This window comes from Limulus polyphemus, unplaced genomic scaffold, assembly GCF_000517525.1.
Source record: "Limulus polyphemus unplaced genomic scaffold, Limulus_polyphemus-2.1.2 Scaffold34, whole genome shotgun sequence".
In the NCBI taxonomy this organism is placed as follows: domain Eukaryota; kingdom Metazoa; phylum Arthropoda; class Merostomata; order Xiphosura; family Limulidae; genus Limulus; species Limulus polyphemus.
The window spans coordinates 995722-1012217 of NW_013665644.1; the positions used below are offsets into that span (position 1 = coordinate 995722).

The 16496-nt window shown below is 30.9% G+C and overlaps 1 protein-coding gene across 1 annotated transcript in view; it reads right to left on the bottom strand.

Annotated features, from left to right (window-relative positions):
* Positions 1–595: 595 nt before the first annotated feature.
* Positions 596–16496, bottom strand: part of LOC106460585 (syntaxin-8-like) — a 24631-nt gene continuing 8730 nt past the window's right edge. The window contains exons 4-8 of the mRNA XM_013920308.2: positions 12668–12858; positions 10976–11068; positions 7517–7618; positions 5750–5825; positions 596–3672 (exon numbers count right to left, since the gene is read on the bottom strand). Coding sequence (XP_013775762.2) covers positions 5767–5825; positions 7517–7618; positions 10976–11068; positions 12668–12858 — 445 coding nt within the window. The 3' untranslated portion in view covers positions 596–3672; positions 5750–5766. The remainder of the gene's footprint in view (positions 3673–5749; positions 5826–7516; positions 7619–10975; positions 11069–12667; positions 12859–16496) is intronic.

Here is a 16496-nt window from a genome sequence, read left to right on the forward strand (position 1 = left end):
AGCATTGCTGTGATACAATTGACTGTATTTAATATTTATATGGTCTGTAGTTTAAAAGCAGCGTCTCTGATAAATATTATAATAAGTCTTCAAATACAGTGAAAACCCTTTTAATATGAAGCTATTTTGATTCCAACATTGACCATTAAAGGTGTCAGGATACTTTGACCTTCTTCAACAAATTCTATTAATTATAGTAGTAAAAACTTAGGAGTATATACTATTAGTTAAAATAGCATTAATATCTTAAGTATTAGCGCCAACTTTCCAAATGATTGAAGGTGCTGGGTATACAATTTTTGTACAACTTCAATATGCTCTACAGCACCCGCATCAATAAATTTTAAGAGATGCCCAACCACCCATACCATTCACGGAGTTGACGTCTATCTTGGCAAGTATAATTTAACAGATAAGTTTAGTTTCAAATGAAGTTTGATGTATGAAGATGAACATAGAGAACTAAGAGTGATGTTAGAAAAGGTAATCAAGCTTTTTGTATTTTATTAGAAATTGATCATGCGTAGAAAAGTCTACCAAACCACAAACTGCTGTGATAAGTCTGATTTTATTACCTCGTAAAAACCGAACACGAGATTGCGTAGGCTTGTACACATAGAACATGGAATACAAATGTAACAATAAAGTGAGAAACACAACGGTGAACATACTTTGGTCGCCAGGCTGCGCCGCAGAATATAATATTTTAAGAGAGTAGCATTCATAGACGTTAGAAATTGCGGTTGTACTAAAACTTGACCATAGTTTCTTAAGTCTTTGGTAGCGTCATCCATTTCAATGTGCAAAACATGCTGAAACACGTTTTCCCAATGAAAAATGTTAACTTTCTGATAACTAATATGAAGACGCAATCAAATTAAGCATACTTATATCTAATACATACTTCAAGCAATGACAGCCAAAATTCATGATTTATATTTATAATGTTGACGAAGGGAGATCACCATATAAATGAGGGGATGATCAGCCTAACTTTAGGTTAATTGAGTTTATTCCCTTTTAATCAACAATTTATTACATTCATATACCCTTGGAAACCTATTTAAATTCATACAAACTGTCGCCATTTGATATCATAAGTAAAAGAAAACGTATGTTAAATGGTCAAATCTAATTATTTAGAACAGGGGTCTCCAAACTATGGCCCGCCAACAGTTTTTTAAAGTAATAATACAATTTTTTTAATATTATAAAAACAAAAATAAAAAGTTATTGAGCAAAAGCCAATGTGATCATGAATGTATCCCTACTTAATTTTACCACGACCCCTCCGGTCCGCGAAGCTTAAAAAGATATACCTCCCGGCTCTTGTCCCAAAAGGTTTGGAGACTCCTGATTTAGAAGTACAAAGAAAATACTACTGTAAATATTTTTTAACCTTCAGTGACAGTGGGTGTCAGAATTCCCGACGAAATAAAGATTTTTATTTAATCTGATCTCTTAAAACGTAACATCATCTAGGCTTAGAAACATGGAAATGCATCGTAACACACAATGCTCATAAATCCCGTAAACTGTCTCAAGTAAAATGGAGATTCATAAATAAAAATGTGCGATTTGTATACCAAAAGCTTAAACACTGTATGAAAAATAGTGTATTACGTTTTATTAATGTTAATTATTCGTTATCAGAGAAATAGATACAAGTATGTTCTGTACACCATAAGCCAAACTTCACTTCCACGATGTTGAAATCTTATCCACACTTCTTCGTGTGCAAGAGAGTCGAAGGTATAACTTTAAACCTTAAAAATCATACAAGTAAACCAGAATTGAATTATATCAGCCATAGTGCACGCCCCTTGTTTTTTTTTGTTGTTTTTACTCTTTTAAAATATGTCTGTTATACAATGTTTATTATCATATGGTACATGGTAGAAAGGGTAAAATGTTCATGTTAAAAGTGCTATCAGGGCTCAGAGTTTAATCGTGTTAAAGTTAATTCATTTAAGAACTTCTTATCAAAATTAAGGAACGAACGACAGACATTAAGCACTTTATGCAGTTATTTGCTACGCACATATTTACAAGAAAAGTTTACATTTTTTTGTCACGTTATAAAGTTATTTTAGAACAACCTTTTTAAACGTGTTATGTATAAGAGTTATTGAAGGTTGAAATATAAACATAAGATTATTACGTTTAATAGTACTCCTCTTTTAGCCTAATCTGACCTTGAAAAGTGGGTTAAACAACATCATTCATCACATTTGTCAAAGTATTCTAGCTATACAACACACAAGTAATAAAAGTGCGCATCTCAAACTAGTTACCACCATAATACAACCACTAGTTACAATTTACTATGTACATAATTCATAAAGAATATTCAATGTGTTTAAAAATAAATACTTTGAAAGATTAACGAAGGTCTTCAGTGTCCCATACAATGAAAGTGTACGAACTCGAGATATTTTAAATGCATGGCGAGATAAGTTATGCATTGACTAAAATGTATATGTATTTTACTAACTTATTCACAATACTGCAAGTTATGAAGTATTTCAGACTATTTTTTTTTTATCGCAAAGCCATATTAGGCTATCTGACGTGTCCATCGCAGGATATCAAACGCCGTATTTTAGCGTTGTAGGTATGTAAACTTACTGCTGACCCACCGGGAAACATTTCAGATTGAAGAATCTGTTTGAAATTTTTCGTGTTTCCATTTAAGTATATCAAACTCAATATAAAATGTATTCACCTACACGAAATGACAGAGCATTACTAGTGTATATTAAATAACTACCGGCTTATAAGAATAATATCTTTATTTTACTTTAACATTATTGAAAAGACGGAAGGACTAATAATCACTTTTTAAAAAAAACTACAAATATATCCATTTTTATCATGAGTAATTTAAAAAACAATGAGCCACCTTATCAATTTATCAGATAACAGAATCACTAACATGCTCATTTTTTTCACATACATCTATAAAAAGCAAAATAAAACTTTCTATAATAATGAATAAATATCAAACACATAAAAATTTCGACAGAGAAGCATATGTGTGACACCACGAAAATAATTTTTCTATGTATAATTATTTGCTTCAATCGTCCTATGGCTCCCTCCCTTGAAAATTATAGGTACTAAAACTCAAAGAATTTGAAAAAAAAAAAGTGACTACACGACAATAGAAAAAGGAAAATTGAAGTTAAAATTAACGCTAATTATTTAAAACTTCAGTAGATCAGTTTCTTCAAAATTGGTGAGCAGTTCATATTCTATAATACTCTTCTCTTATGGATATCTTTCCTTCAAGGAAAGATGAATTTCATTGAAGGAAAGATGAGAGAGGCTAATCTATTTTTGATTTGTACTCCAACCTCATTAGACTAGTTATGCTGAATTCACAGCTCATTAGTGCTGCTTGGAAGAATGAAGCAAATAAATAAAGTATGCTTCATATAGCAGTGGAATGTAAGCAGTTGTTTTTTGGTTTTCATGTATAGCCTTTTACTTATCACTAATAATTTATTAATTGTGACCATATTTCACATGTTGTATTTTAAGTCATTAGCGGTTTCTGTAGTAATGCTTTTATTCCTATTTAAGTAATTATTAGGGTTGTCCCTAATTATGTTACACGTTCAAATATATCTGTATGTACTTCTGGGGAAAATTACCACCCAATCTTGTCACCTAAAACAAAGAAAAACAAATATATATATATTCAAATTAATACATACAACCTCAGAAAACAAGAAATAAAGAAAAATGAGAAAAACAAGTGCAAATTCAACAAAAGAACGAGAATTCTTACCTGTTGTACTATGTAACCACAAACACGTTATTTTGAATCCATTTCACTCTATGTAAAATACACTAATTTTTATAATGGTTTTTCATGTTAGTTTTGTTCTAATCTAGCACCACCAGCGCTGTACTGAAGTCAATCTATTATAATGGTTTTTCATGTTAGTTTTGTTCTAATCTAGCACCACCAGTGCTGTACTGAAGTCAATTTATTATAATGGTTTTTCATGTTAGTTTTGTTCTAATCTAGCACCACCAGTGCTGTACTGAAGTCAATCTATTATAATGGTTTTTCATGTTAGTTTTGTTCTAATCTAGCACCACCAGTGCTGTACTGAAGTCAAGCTATTATAATAGTTTTTCATGTTAGTTTTGTTCTAATCTAGCAGCACTGAACTAAAGACAATCTCTTATAATGGATTTTCACTTCTGAAGCAATTTTCCCTAATACAATTTACAATCTAGCATATTTACTGACTCTCACAAAAAAAAAACAATGAAAAACATGTATTTTTTATAATCACCATATTACAACAAGAACTAAAGTACAGCCTGAGCTTTAACTGAGGAAGTTTAGATAACATCACCACTTATTCAATGTAATATTCCATCACTAGCCTAATGTTCTTGTTAAAACTTCTTGTACTTAAGTTTTCTCTAACAGATGTGACATGGAAAAAGTTTGCATTGAAGAAACTATAAATGTTTTCTTGTTTGAGATCCAAACTGATGATTTTATTTAAATTCAACAATATCATAGAACAAAAATTTGGAAGAAGTCTTTAGATGTAACAATTTTCCTAATGAAATTATCAAACCTCCTAAACACAGATGAAATTTTCATTCTGTCCATTTTGCCAAGGTACCAGACTTTACCAAGCTATCTTCTTCTACTTATATATGGACAAGAATAATACCTTTGAAAGAACAGTAAAATACCTTTCCCACTCTTGGAAGATACACACCTTGTTCGTACATGAGAGAAGGGCATGTGGTCAATCATTATTTATGACTTGCTTGCATTTATTATGAGTTAAAAAATTCAAAATCATATCCAGATTTTTTTTATGTGAAATGTTAACTTTTATTAAACAATAATTTAATAATTTTGTTAAACACCATAAAGTTACACTGAAACAACAATCTCTGTATTTGATTACCACATTTCAACAGTGGAAAAAAATTATATAGTTTAAATTAGTAAAATCAAAACTACTAAAAATGATTTTCTATTTCCTTCATTGTATTAAATGATGAAACTTATTGATACTTAGATTAAAGAAATCCATGAACATAAAAATAAATCTTCATTTCTACAAAAACACAACCAACCATAAAACGGAACGAGTTATCCAATAACTAATGGAATAATTCATACTGGAAACTGACATTTAAGATTCCAACTTCCTAATGGCTAGAAGATAAAATGAAACTAAATAACACATTAGTCAAATGAAATTTTAAATTGATATTGTTACTATTGAAAACTATAAAACTTTATTATTATGGAGGCACTTAAACATGGCACATGTGTTTGGTCTTTGTATACACAACTTTTGTTTTTTTGGCCAATTAGTTTCAAAGGTTATATCAAACTTATAATCAGGAAATTGGCCATAAAACTTTAAGTTCCAAGTGTATCAGTGGAGTAAAAAATGTTGAAAAGAATATATAAATATTTCTGTAGTGTAAACAGCTGTAAATTCTAAACTTCAAAAAATTGCCTCAAAAACAAAAGTGCAGAAGAATAATTTGAACACACTACATTACACAACTAAACCACATCAGTTTCAAAATTCTGATTAAAAGTAAGTTTTATACTATCTGACTTGGGAATTGAAGAACTGATTTTAATGACAGAACTTTTTATAATGAGAATACAATACTCAATTTCACTATTATTGGTTCTTAACATGACCCAGGTTGGTTAGCATTGAAGCATAAGTACAAAATAAATACTTACTTTCTCATTACATCATATTAAACAAAAGGTATCACGATAATTGGAATTAGTAAGATCACAATGATAACCCAGTACCCTGAAAGAAATAACAGAAACAGTAGGAATATTAACTCTGTTCTGAAAAAAAATTTGAAATACTTATAATTTTAAGTATGTGTAGAGAACAAAATTTTCTCACAAAATAGCTTCAAAATAAAACAGAAAGATATTCATGAAATAGAAACAAATTAGTTCTAACATCAAACTTAATATTTGTTTTTAAGTAAGCTATTCTTTAAACACCACAGCATTTAAATCTATAGCTATTTAACACTTACTGCTGTGGTCAAATTCTAAGTCAAGATATCTGAATATAAATGGTAAAGTACACAAAATGTGTACAAACAAACTACTTTTCATCACTGTAATCTACTGCAACTTAATGTTCTAACAAAACATACACATGAAAATCTATGTAATAACATTACTAATAATTTGTATTTTCAAACATAAAATTAAACAACATCTGTAACTTTTGCTAATCTCCACTGGAATTAATTTCTTGGCAGGCTAAATGGTCTGAACTGTTTGTTCATTTGTTTTTTTCAGAGCATAACCATATTGGTTTATTAATAACATGAAAAAAAGCTTTAAAAATTTGTAGAACTATGTCATAATGAATATAGATACAACTTTATTATCACGAGGATGTAGTTTATTACCAACATGAAAAAAAACTTTATATTTCTTGATAGAATGATACATTTGACCAAATTGCATGTCACAGCATGGTTATTACATGGCTCCATGTTTGCTTAGCTAATAAACCCACAGTCTTGGACAAGTTTTGATTCCTAAATTTTTCTTATGTTGAGTTGTTGTTTTTTTTGAAATTTTTTTGAGTTTTTGGAAAATTCAAAGTTTTCTTTATTAAACATGTCAAACGTTCACATTTTTGCCAAGATAAATGGCAACCAAATCACAAGGTCATATCCTTAAAGTGGTAGGGCAACATCTGAAAACCCCTTTCTTTTCACATGGTTCATTCTATGTTAGGCATTCAAGAGTAGGATCACCAAGAAATCTCTTTATTTTGGCCCAGGAAGGAGGAAGAACTTCTAATGTGGTCATCAAGAATCACTCAGAATATCAACAAACATTGAAGCTGTAGAGAGGGATTAGTAAAAGTAATAATAATAATAAAGTAATTGAAACACCATTTTTGTAATGTGGAATAAAGTAGATGTGAAATAAAGTAGTTGCAAAGTAAATTATGTGCAAAATAAATTAAGCATATAACTATAAATTTTTGATTTCATTTATGAGTTCAAGACCTACATCCAATCCTTATGGCTCAGCTTATTTACTATAACAACAAATTCACAAAACTTTCAAAATATCTGTTTGTCCAATGTTAAGTTGAATACATTTATTTGTTTTTATTTCATATTTCACATGTAAAATAGGCAAACACAGTATATTTTCATTATAATTGTATGCTGTACAAAAGCATATACAAAAATTTAGCTTAATGTTGATCGAGTAATGCAACAGTTGTTAGAAGCTAAAGAGCTAATTAAATACTAAAATGTTTCTGATAAAAGTGAAAATAAAGATGTGGTGAAACTCAAACCAATGACCTTGCATTTTCGACAAATGTTTTATCTAATTATGCTACCACATCTCAAATGTTGCAAAACCCATTTTTCACTTCTTCAGAACACATCTAAACTTAAATGACAGTATTTCATCTTTATAGTTTCTAAAAGATAAAATAAGAATAAATACCACAGGTATTGGATTTCCTATCCACAATAGCAACGTGCCTTGTCTCCTTACAAAGTCGTTCCCGCGTAGTGTCTGTATGGTCAGTGATGTCATCGATTATTTCTGAACAAGACAAAATATTAATGAGCCACTCAGAATAGTCTTCAAAAAATAAATGTTTCCCTAATGATTTGTATTACATAAACCATACATATTATCGGGTATAAAATCATAATTCACATTTATATACAGTGAGTAATAAATATTAAACACATCCGAGGAATCATCTATAAAAAAAAGCCTTATTAATGAGAGCACCCAGTTTGTGACAAAAATAATAAATACCTTACATTCTAAATATCCAGCTCATGAACAAAATGAATAAAATATTAATAATGTGTATATTTAATTCACCATCTATATTGGTCAAATCTCAAAATTACAGACACAGTTTATTACAGCTATTAATATAATCTTACATTTTAAAAAAAGGATTTGTTTTATGATTAATGTGAACAAAGCTTATTCCTATCAGTAGTTCTATAAACTTGTAAAGTTTTTTTTTTTCGTGTTGGTGATAAGCTAAATCCTTATGATCACATAATTACAAGTTTTTTGTTTTTGTTTCTTTATACTCATGATACTCTTAAAATCAATAATAGAAATGCTTATGTTGTTAAGGTATTGCAGTTCCAGAATGCTAAAGCCTATTTAAATTGGTAATAAACTAATTTTTCTATTACAGTAAGTCCATGTTGAAAAAAGATAAAGCTTTACAAACATTGATGATGAATTGTATTTTTGTATCAACAAGTATTTCAAATTGATAATGAACTGGATCTATATAATACATCATGAACATGGATACAACCTTATTATCACAATGAAGAAACTTATATCACCAGCATGAAGAAAAGCTTTATAAGTTTATAGAACTAATTCATCATGAACATGGATACAACATTATTATCAGTGTCAGATATAAAAGACTGTTTAGTGTAGGTATTATTAATTTATTTATTTTATAAGTGAATATTTCATGATTGTTTTTAAGTTTTCATAACAAGAGAGTTAAAAGCAAATATTGTAAAGTAAACGTTATGACAAGTTTAGTTACGTAACTCGGTAAGAATTGTATGTGTTTATAATTCATTGATGTTGAGGTTATCGAACATCACATGCAATCCATTGACGTTGAGGATAGAAAGATTTCTAAAAGGCCTAAGTGATAGACATATAAATAGCAGCAAGCAGACAAAAGAAAACACCAGAAGAGAGTAAAGTCACAGGAAGGAGAAGTTCAGAGAAAAGTTAAACGCAAAGTTAATCGTTGTGGGAGTGAAAGGCCTAACAGTTGATATGTTAGAGTGAGATTAACAGGTTCGTAAGAGATAAGGAGAATAAATTGTCTCATTAAAGGGTGTTCTAAAGTAATTGAACCAGCCTGAGTGGACTTTGACAAAAGGCAGAGGATTCTTGGAAATATAAAAAGGAACAGACGATTTTTGAAGTACAGGATACAACCTCGGTAACTCAACAACAACATAAGTGAACTATAGACAGATAGTTTGGTAACAGAAATAAAGAAAAATAGTTCAGCTTATCAACTGAATTCTAGAGCAATTGAATAGGCTTAAGTGGATGTTTGACAAGAAGAAGAGAACTATATAGTGTTTATGATATAAGTATGATCTCCATAGTGTAAGGGATTTCTGTGCATTTGTTTAACTAGTTCCAAATATATTATTTTGAAAAGAAATGGAGTGCCTGCTGTTTGTTTATTTTTTTACATTTATTGCCAACAACTCACAGACACCTACTGTAGAAGAATCCTTAGTCCAACACACCCATATATATAGTATATACTACTAAAAATGAAGAAGCCTGACAATCAGGAAGATGCAGTTTACCATTAACACAAAAAAAAAGCTATATAAATTTGCAGAACTACGAATGATGAACATGGCTACAATTATTTTATCATGAGAATGCAGTTTATCACCAACATGAAAAAAAGCTTTATAAATTTGTAGAACTACTGCATCATGAACATAAATACAACTTTATTATAAAAAAGATGCAGTTTATAATCAACATGAAAATATTTTTATAAATTTGTGGAACTACATCATCACAAACATGGATACAACCTTACTATCAAGATGAAGAAGTTTATCACCAACATGAAAAAAGCTTTCCATTATGGAGATTCAGTTTATCAAAATAAAGAACTAAATGTTACCATTTAGTTACCTTTTCATTCGCAAGGTGCAGAAAATACATCACTAAGGAGATTTCACATATATTAGCAGTAGGATAATTCCACTACTCACCCAAAATAAAAAAGGAACTAATAGTAATCTTCTTAAAAAAACTATAAAAGCACTCAAATTCCTACAACTAAAAGTCCAGGGTACAAATAAAATGAATCAAAACAATTATTAAACATGCCACCAAATTCTAAAAACCATTGCTAAACAAAAGTACACAGAATTAACCAAACAAAACAAGTTGAGTTAGGCCTCAGGCAAAACAACACAATGAGCAATCTGTGCTATGCCCATTATGGGTACCAAACCCAGCTTTTAGCAGATGTACTGCTTACCTACTGTGGGGCCAGAATTAACTTAGCAACACAGGTAAAACCAAAAACTACAAAGATATATAAGAAATTGTAAAAATAAAAACAAATGAAACACAAACAGAAACCATTCCTGAAAAATCAAAACACTTATTAAACCAATACTCATAAAAAATTTAAAAAAAACCTAAAAGATAGTTAAACTTATCAAGTTTAACACCCACAAGAGGATATCCTGAGTAGAGGTATAAATTGTACTATTTTCCCCAACAAAACACCAAACAGACAACTAAAAGCAGGTTTCGAAGACATAAAAAGAAAATTAATAAATACATTTACACTATAACCACTAACACAAACTACCTACAAACAATATAAATGACAAAAAAAAAATACCCAGACCTAACTACAAACAATGTAAATTACAAAAAAAATACCCAGACCTAACTACAAACAATGTAAATTAAAAGAAAAAAATACCCAGACCTAACTACAAACCAAAACCTTCACATTTTACTAAAATAATTCCTTATTTCTCCTCAAAACCAACTAAAGAGCCTTAAAATAATTGATTTTTTATTTTCAAAAACAAACTACATTCTTTTAAAACAATCAAACAAAACATGAAATCTCTGCACTGAATGAATTAAAGAAACAAGTTACCTTAATAACCATAATTGTAATCATAAATAGAGCAAAATTAACATACTTATCTTTTGACATACTAGATGAAGAAAAAAATTACAAAATTAGAACAAACCTGAGCAAAATGTATGAAAACACAAAATACATAAAGAAAATAAAACCCCTAAATAAATTATAACAGTGCTTAAGATCAATGATATTAGAAAACCAAACTCTGGAAATACAATTAAATACACATATGAACAATGTCTCACCATTATGGAGATCCAGTTCATCCCCAATATGATGAGCCATCTGTTTCTGCCTGGCTATTATGCTGGACAATCCCTCAAGCCCTTTATCCTGTTCTAAAATAAAAAGTTGAAGGTCTCCAACTTTAGAAGAAAGCACTCTTAAAAAACTAAATTCTCACATCTCCTACTTCTTCTTCTTCTAAATAATGAATAATGTTTAGAGCCCTATACTAACTTCTATTAAACACCAGTTAATAAAATGGTGGGTGAATAGTATTGTAAACATATTTTTAGTAATTGTTAATTGAAAATTACTCTGATTTTGTTGTTTGTTTGTTTGTTACAAACCACAGTTCCAAATGCTGAAGAATATTACACTTTCATTCTTGTTTTAGGTTAGATTAAATGTTTTTTTTCTCATCAATTTTCAAATTTTCTTAAAACTTCAGACATCGTTCAGCATCTAAAATTCTGAATCAATTCCATAATATTTTACTGTTTGAGTATTTACCCACTACTTATTTCTTAGGATGTAAAAACCTTTCTGTGTCTTTGTTGTCAATTTGCTTTACTTTAGTGAGGAAATTCCTTAGGGTTTTGATGTTGTCAAATTGCTTCACTTCAGTAAGAACATTCTACATGGTTATAAATTTGTCAAGTTTCTTTATATCAGTGAGGAAATTCCATAGGTTTATGGTAGTGCCCAATTTGTTTAATTCAGTGAAGATATTCCATGGGGTTATGATGTTAAGTTGTTTTACTTCAGTGAGAATGTTCCTTAAGGGTTATGATGTTGTTAAGTTGTCTTATTTCCACAGGGACATTCCTCCAGGTTATGATATTGTCAAGTTGTTTTACTTCAGTGAGGGTGATCCAAAGTTTCATGTTGACATCAAGTTTCTTTACTTCAGTGAAGAAGCTCCTGGGGTTATTATTTTGTCAAGTTGTCTTACTTCAGTGAAGATGTCCCTCAGGGTTATGATGGTGTCACATTGTTTTACGTCAGTGAAGATATTCGTCTTGGTTATGTTGATGTCAAATTGCTTTATTTCAGCAAATACCTTCTGAAGAGATGTCTCCTTTGAGATGTACTCTAATTCTAAATATCTGGGATTTTCTTTTGAGTTTATAGCTTAGTTTTGATAGAGACCTTTGAATGTTCTCCATTAACACAAAGAGAAGAGATCGGAGATGTTTATAAAAATCAGTTCATATCTACCAACACAGTTTCAAATAAAGTATTTCAAAAATCCTATGTTATTTACAATTACAAAATTAGAAACAATTTTACACTGCAAGTTGAAGGAAGTGCATGTATTTTACAAAGGAAGTGCATGTCTTTTACATAATATTACCATTAATTAATATTAGAAAATAAAGCTGATGTAGCCTTACAACAATGACTACATTGTTGTTTATTACAATTTATGACACTATTTTGATGGCCTCAGAAAGCTGCTCTATATAGGATTTTGTGATTTAATTCAAACACTTTCAACCATGAACAAAAGGCAGTACATTAAATTATTCTATTTTAAACACTAGTAATACCACATGATAAATTATTTTCATAATGGTGAAAAATAATTTCTTAATTTAACAAAATTACCTTGTGTTGTGTGTATGCACTGTTTATTAAAATCCAAAATACACTTTCATTAAAACATACATGGAAATATGACATCAAACAGAAAACCTTTCTTTGACTTTCACCTCTAAGAACTTGTTGCTGACTTTGTTTTATCTCCTCAATAGTTAAATCTTTAGTTTCATTTGTCTCTTCTATTCCAAAAGCTACTCCTGGTGATGGAGTAAACTGTCCTCCTAATAATGCTGTCCTAAAGCAAAAGGATTCTAATTGAAATATTTTTGTTTCCATCACATAATCTAGTCTCATCCTGTATAAATTATTTCAAACGCAACTTGGCAAAGCCAAAAACAATAGTGACTTTTATTCATATCTACAATGTATTTTTTTATTATTAGCTTACTAAAATACATTCTTAATATACTTTACTAAACAATAATATAACTTATCAGCTCATCAGTTCCTGAAAAGTTTTAAGCAACTTGAAACAGAATTCAATAGAATGGTTTGATTGAATTAAAATGCATTTTCATAACAGCAAAAATTATAGTTTGCATTACATACTTAAAGTAATTGACAGTAATTAAATATTTTTGCATAAATAGAGGTATTTCTCTTCCAATTCCAATTTAGAAATTTATTTACTGAAACAGAGAAAGCCAATCACTGAGAACAAAATCCTGCCTTTTTTTTAACATTGGATGCTTAACTTGTCAGTCACAAATATAAATTTACTTATCAGCCACTAGAGAATTTTTACTTGCCCAAAAAACTAAATAGCTACTCACAGGATAGTTATGTCATTAATAAAATAAATCTATTTGTCAGTCACATCCAAATTTTATCTGTCATTCAGATAATTTGCTCAAAAATATTTTACCACTTACAGAATAATGTGATGTGTTCAAAATCTTCTTTGCAATGTTTAAAATATCACAATATGAAACAAAAAATCAAGGGTTTTATTTAAACATATTCTAAAAAAATACTGTTGAAGTTTTCAATACAAGGAAAAAACTGGTGAACAGCCTAGTGAAAAAACATTTTATATTGTTATTACAACAAACATGGATAATTCACTCATTTTAAATTCATTTAACTATTGTCAAAAGTTTAGAAAAAATATGAAATATATTACTTATATGTTCTGGTTATGAATAGTAAGCTTGATACCGTAAAAATATTACCAACCATCACTTAATTCCAATAAAAACAAAAAGAAAAGATTCATAAGGACAGATAATAATATAATTAGATTCAGATGAAATCTAGTATGTGCAAGAAATACATTTATTACAATTTGCCCCTTTTTAGTTTTTGTCTGCTCATTTCTATCAGTATTGTTCTGATCTCACGAGTTCTTGATTTGTAACTAGAGCTGGTTGATTAACTATAAGCATCAATTACATGTAAAATAATTGATTAATTAAAGTTACAATTAAACTGATTAATTTCACAAAAATAATCAATAAATGTTTCTGATTATTACCATTTTCAATTATTCCAACTATCTAGTAATGAAAATATTACAGTATGATTTTTCATTATTATTTCTGATTAATTTAAATTTGTTTAGTTTAATTGAATAGCACAAAAATAATCAACTAATCAAAATAAGTGATTCCAATTATTCCATGTATTCAAGTAATTAAAATATTGCCATTATATTTATTTGTTGTGAAGAACAAAGCTAAACCATGTGGTCTGCCAGACTCGGGTATCAAAACCTGATTTTTAGCATTATACATTGTTTTTTAGCTATCCCATGTGAGAATAATTGATTAATGTAATCAATTAATGAAACTAATGATTAATTTATTAGTAACTTCTGATAATCTCTCATATCTTTTTATAATCATACTCTTTAAATGGTCATTATAAACAGCTGTTACACATCTATTTTGTCCGTAAATAACAGAAGTTAATATTTTCGTACACTGATAACATATTTCTAATATTTCCTCTTCTCACAGTTACAGCTATTTTCAAGTTGACTAGCTTTTAGTGCACAAATTTTTGCTTGGCACTAGCCTTGAAACTCCCACCTAATTTAATGTATACCATGTGGTTCAGATGCAATTAAGCATGCAAATTAGCATGTGACAGTCCTCCACCAATAGGAGCGCAACAAACCCTACTATCGCAACTGACTCCCTCTATGCAGTTGAACCCAATCTTCACTTTGAGATTAGGCACAAAAAATAACACCAGAAGTGGGGATGACAGGTGGTAAGTGTGAGAAGAGATACGTATAGGATATATTAACTTCCAATACGATTACTTACCTTCGGTGTGGTGTTGCAATAAAAGGGTGGAGCTGGATAACAAGGAATGTGTGTAGAGCAGCTTGGGCATGTCAGAAGGGAAGAGGAGCCTGCATTCTGAGAACCTAGACTATCATGTGCTCAAATACAGCACAATCTGCAACAATAAACTCAGGGAATGTACATCCGGATGATGTCAGGAAGGTGGAAATGCAACATGGAGGGTCAGTTCCAGTCCAAAACAATTGGAATTGTGGATGCCACATTTAGGCTGTTGTAGTAAGAAGTTCCCAGCCAACCCATGTGAGAACTTATGTTGGCTTGTCCAGCTCCAACCAAAACCAGTCACCCAGGAACTGACATCCAGGCAGCAGTAGGAGGGAGGGTTTCCAGCCACAGGAGAGAACAAAAAAATCCAGTCCAAATCGGCGGCATCTGGAATAAAGCATCAGACCCATGGAAGGAGGATAGTCACACCTTCTACACAGGCAGAATGCCATCACCCTATTCTTCACTGAGTAGAATTGTGCACACTCAGGAAGATTCCTCCTTGATCCACCACTCCAGTGTCTGGGAGCTGGTAAGTGGTGAGGACTCCTGTACTCCACTGGAAGAAGTGGGGAAGAGGGAGAAACACAATGGAGACAGACAAAAACCATGTATGAAGCTGGAGAGTGGGAATGGAGGGGTGAAGCACCCTAGAGTGAGGTTGCTGAAGAAGGGACCAAGAGAGGGGTAAAGGTAATGGAGGCTGTTCCTGGAGAAGGGGCAGGGAAGGAAACCATGGTTGAGCTGGTAAGAAATGAGCCAAAAGAAGGACCTAACATGAAGTGGATTGGATGAGAGAAATTACTTGGGGTAGAAGACAGAAGGGAGAGTATGGATAGGGAAAAGGTCCTTCCAATCCTAGATGAATGCATCCATGGCCAAAACCAAGTGATGGGAAACTGTGGACTAAAAGAGAAGAATCTTAGCATTCAAATAAGTGGCAAATGCATCAAGTTGGGGAGAATCCAACTGAGAACATAGCCATCAGAATACTTGAGATTGAGAGACAACTCTGTGGGCAGAATGTTGTCAGTATGGGATAAACAAGCCACAATAAGATTGAGGGCATCTGGTATGTGACAGGCCAGCAAACAAATTTGATGGCTGTAAGTCCAGAAGAGGAGATATAAGAGTGCAGGAACATAAAGACTGAGATCAAATGCCCCCTTGGGTGGTCATGTAAGAGACAACTGTTAAGTTGTTGGAATGAATCATACCTATCATGCCCCACAGATATGACAGAAAATGAACCATTGCTCAACAAACAGCAAGAACTTTGAAAAGGTTGATGTGAAAACCTAACTCTTCTCTAGACCAATGGGCCAGGATCTCTTTTGTACTGCAGCACACACCCGATCCTGATAAAAGGCATCTGTGAAGACCTGAATATCCAGAAAAGGAGGAGGAATTGGTACCCACCCACTGTTACATGTTTTTGCTTCCTTAACCCCCCCTCTAACTTAGTAATGTTACATGTACATACACAAGTTGCTTCCTTACATCCATTTCAACTTAGTGATGCATATTTGTTTGTTTTTCACTGTGACTGGCCAATCCACCACTTAGAAATAATTAAGTGAGGTGCATTCTGTGCCTATATATATATATATATATATATATATATATATATATATATAGTATA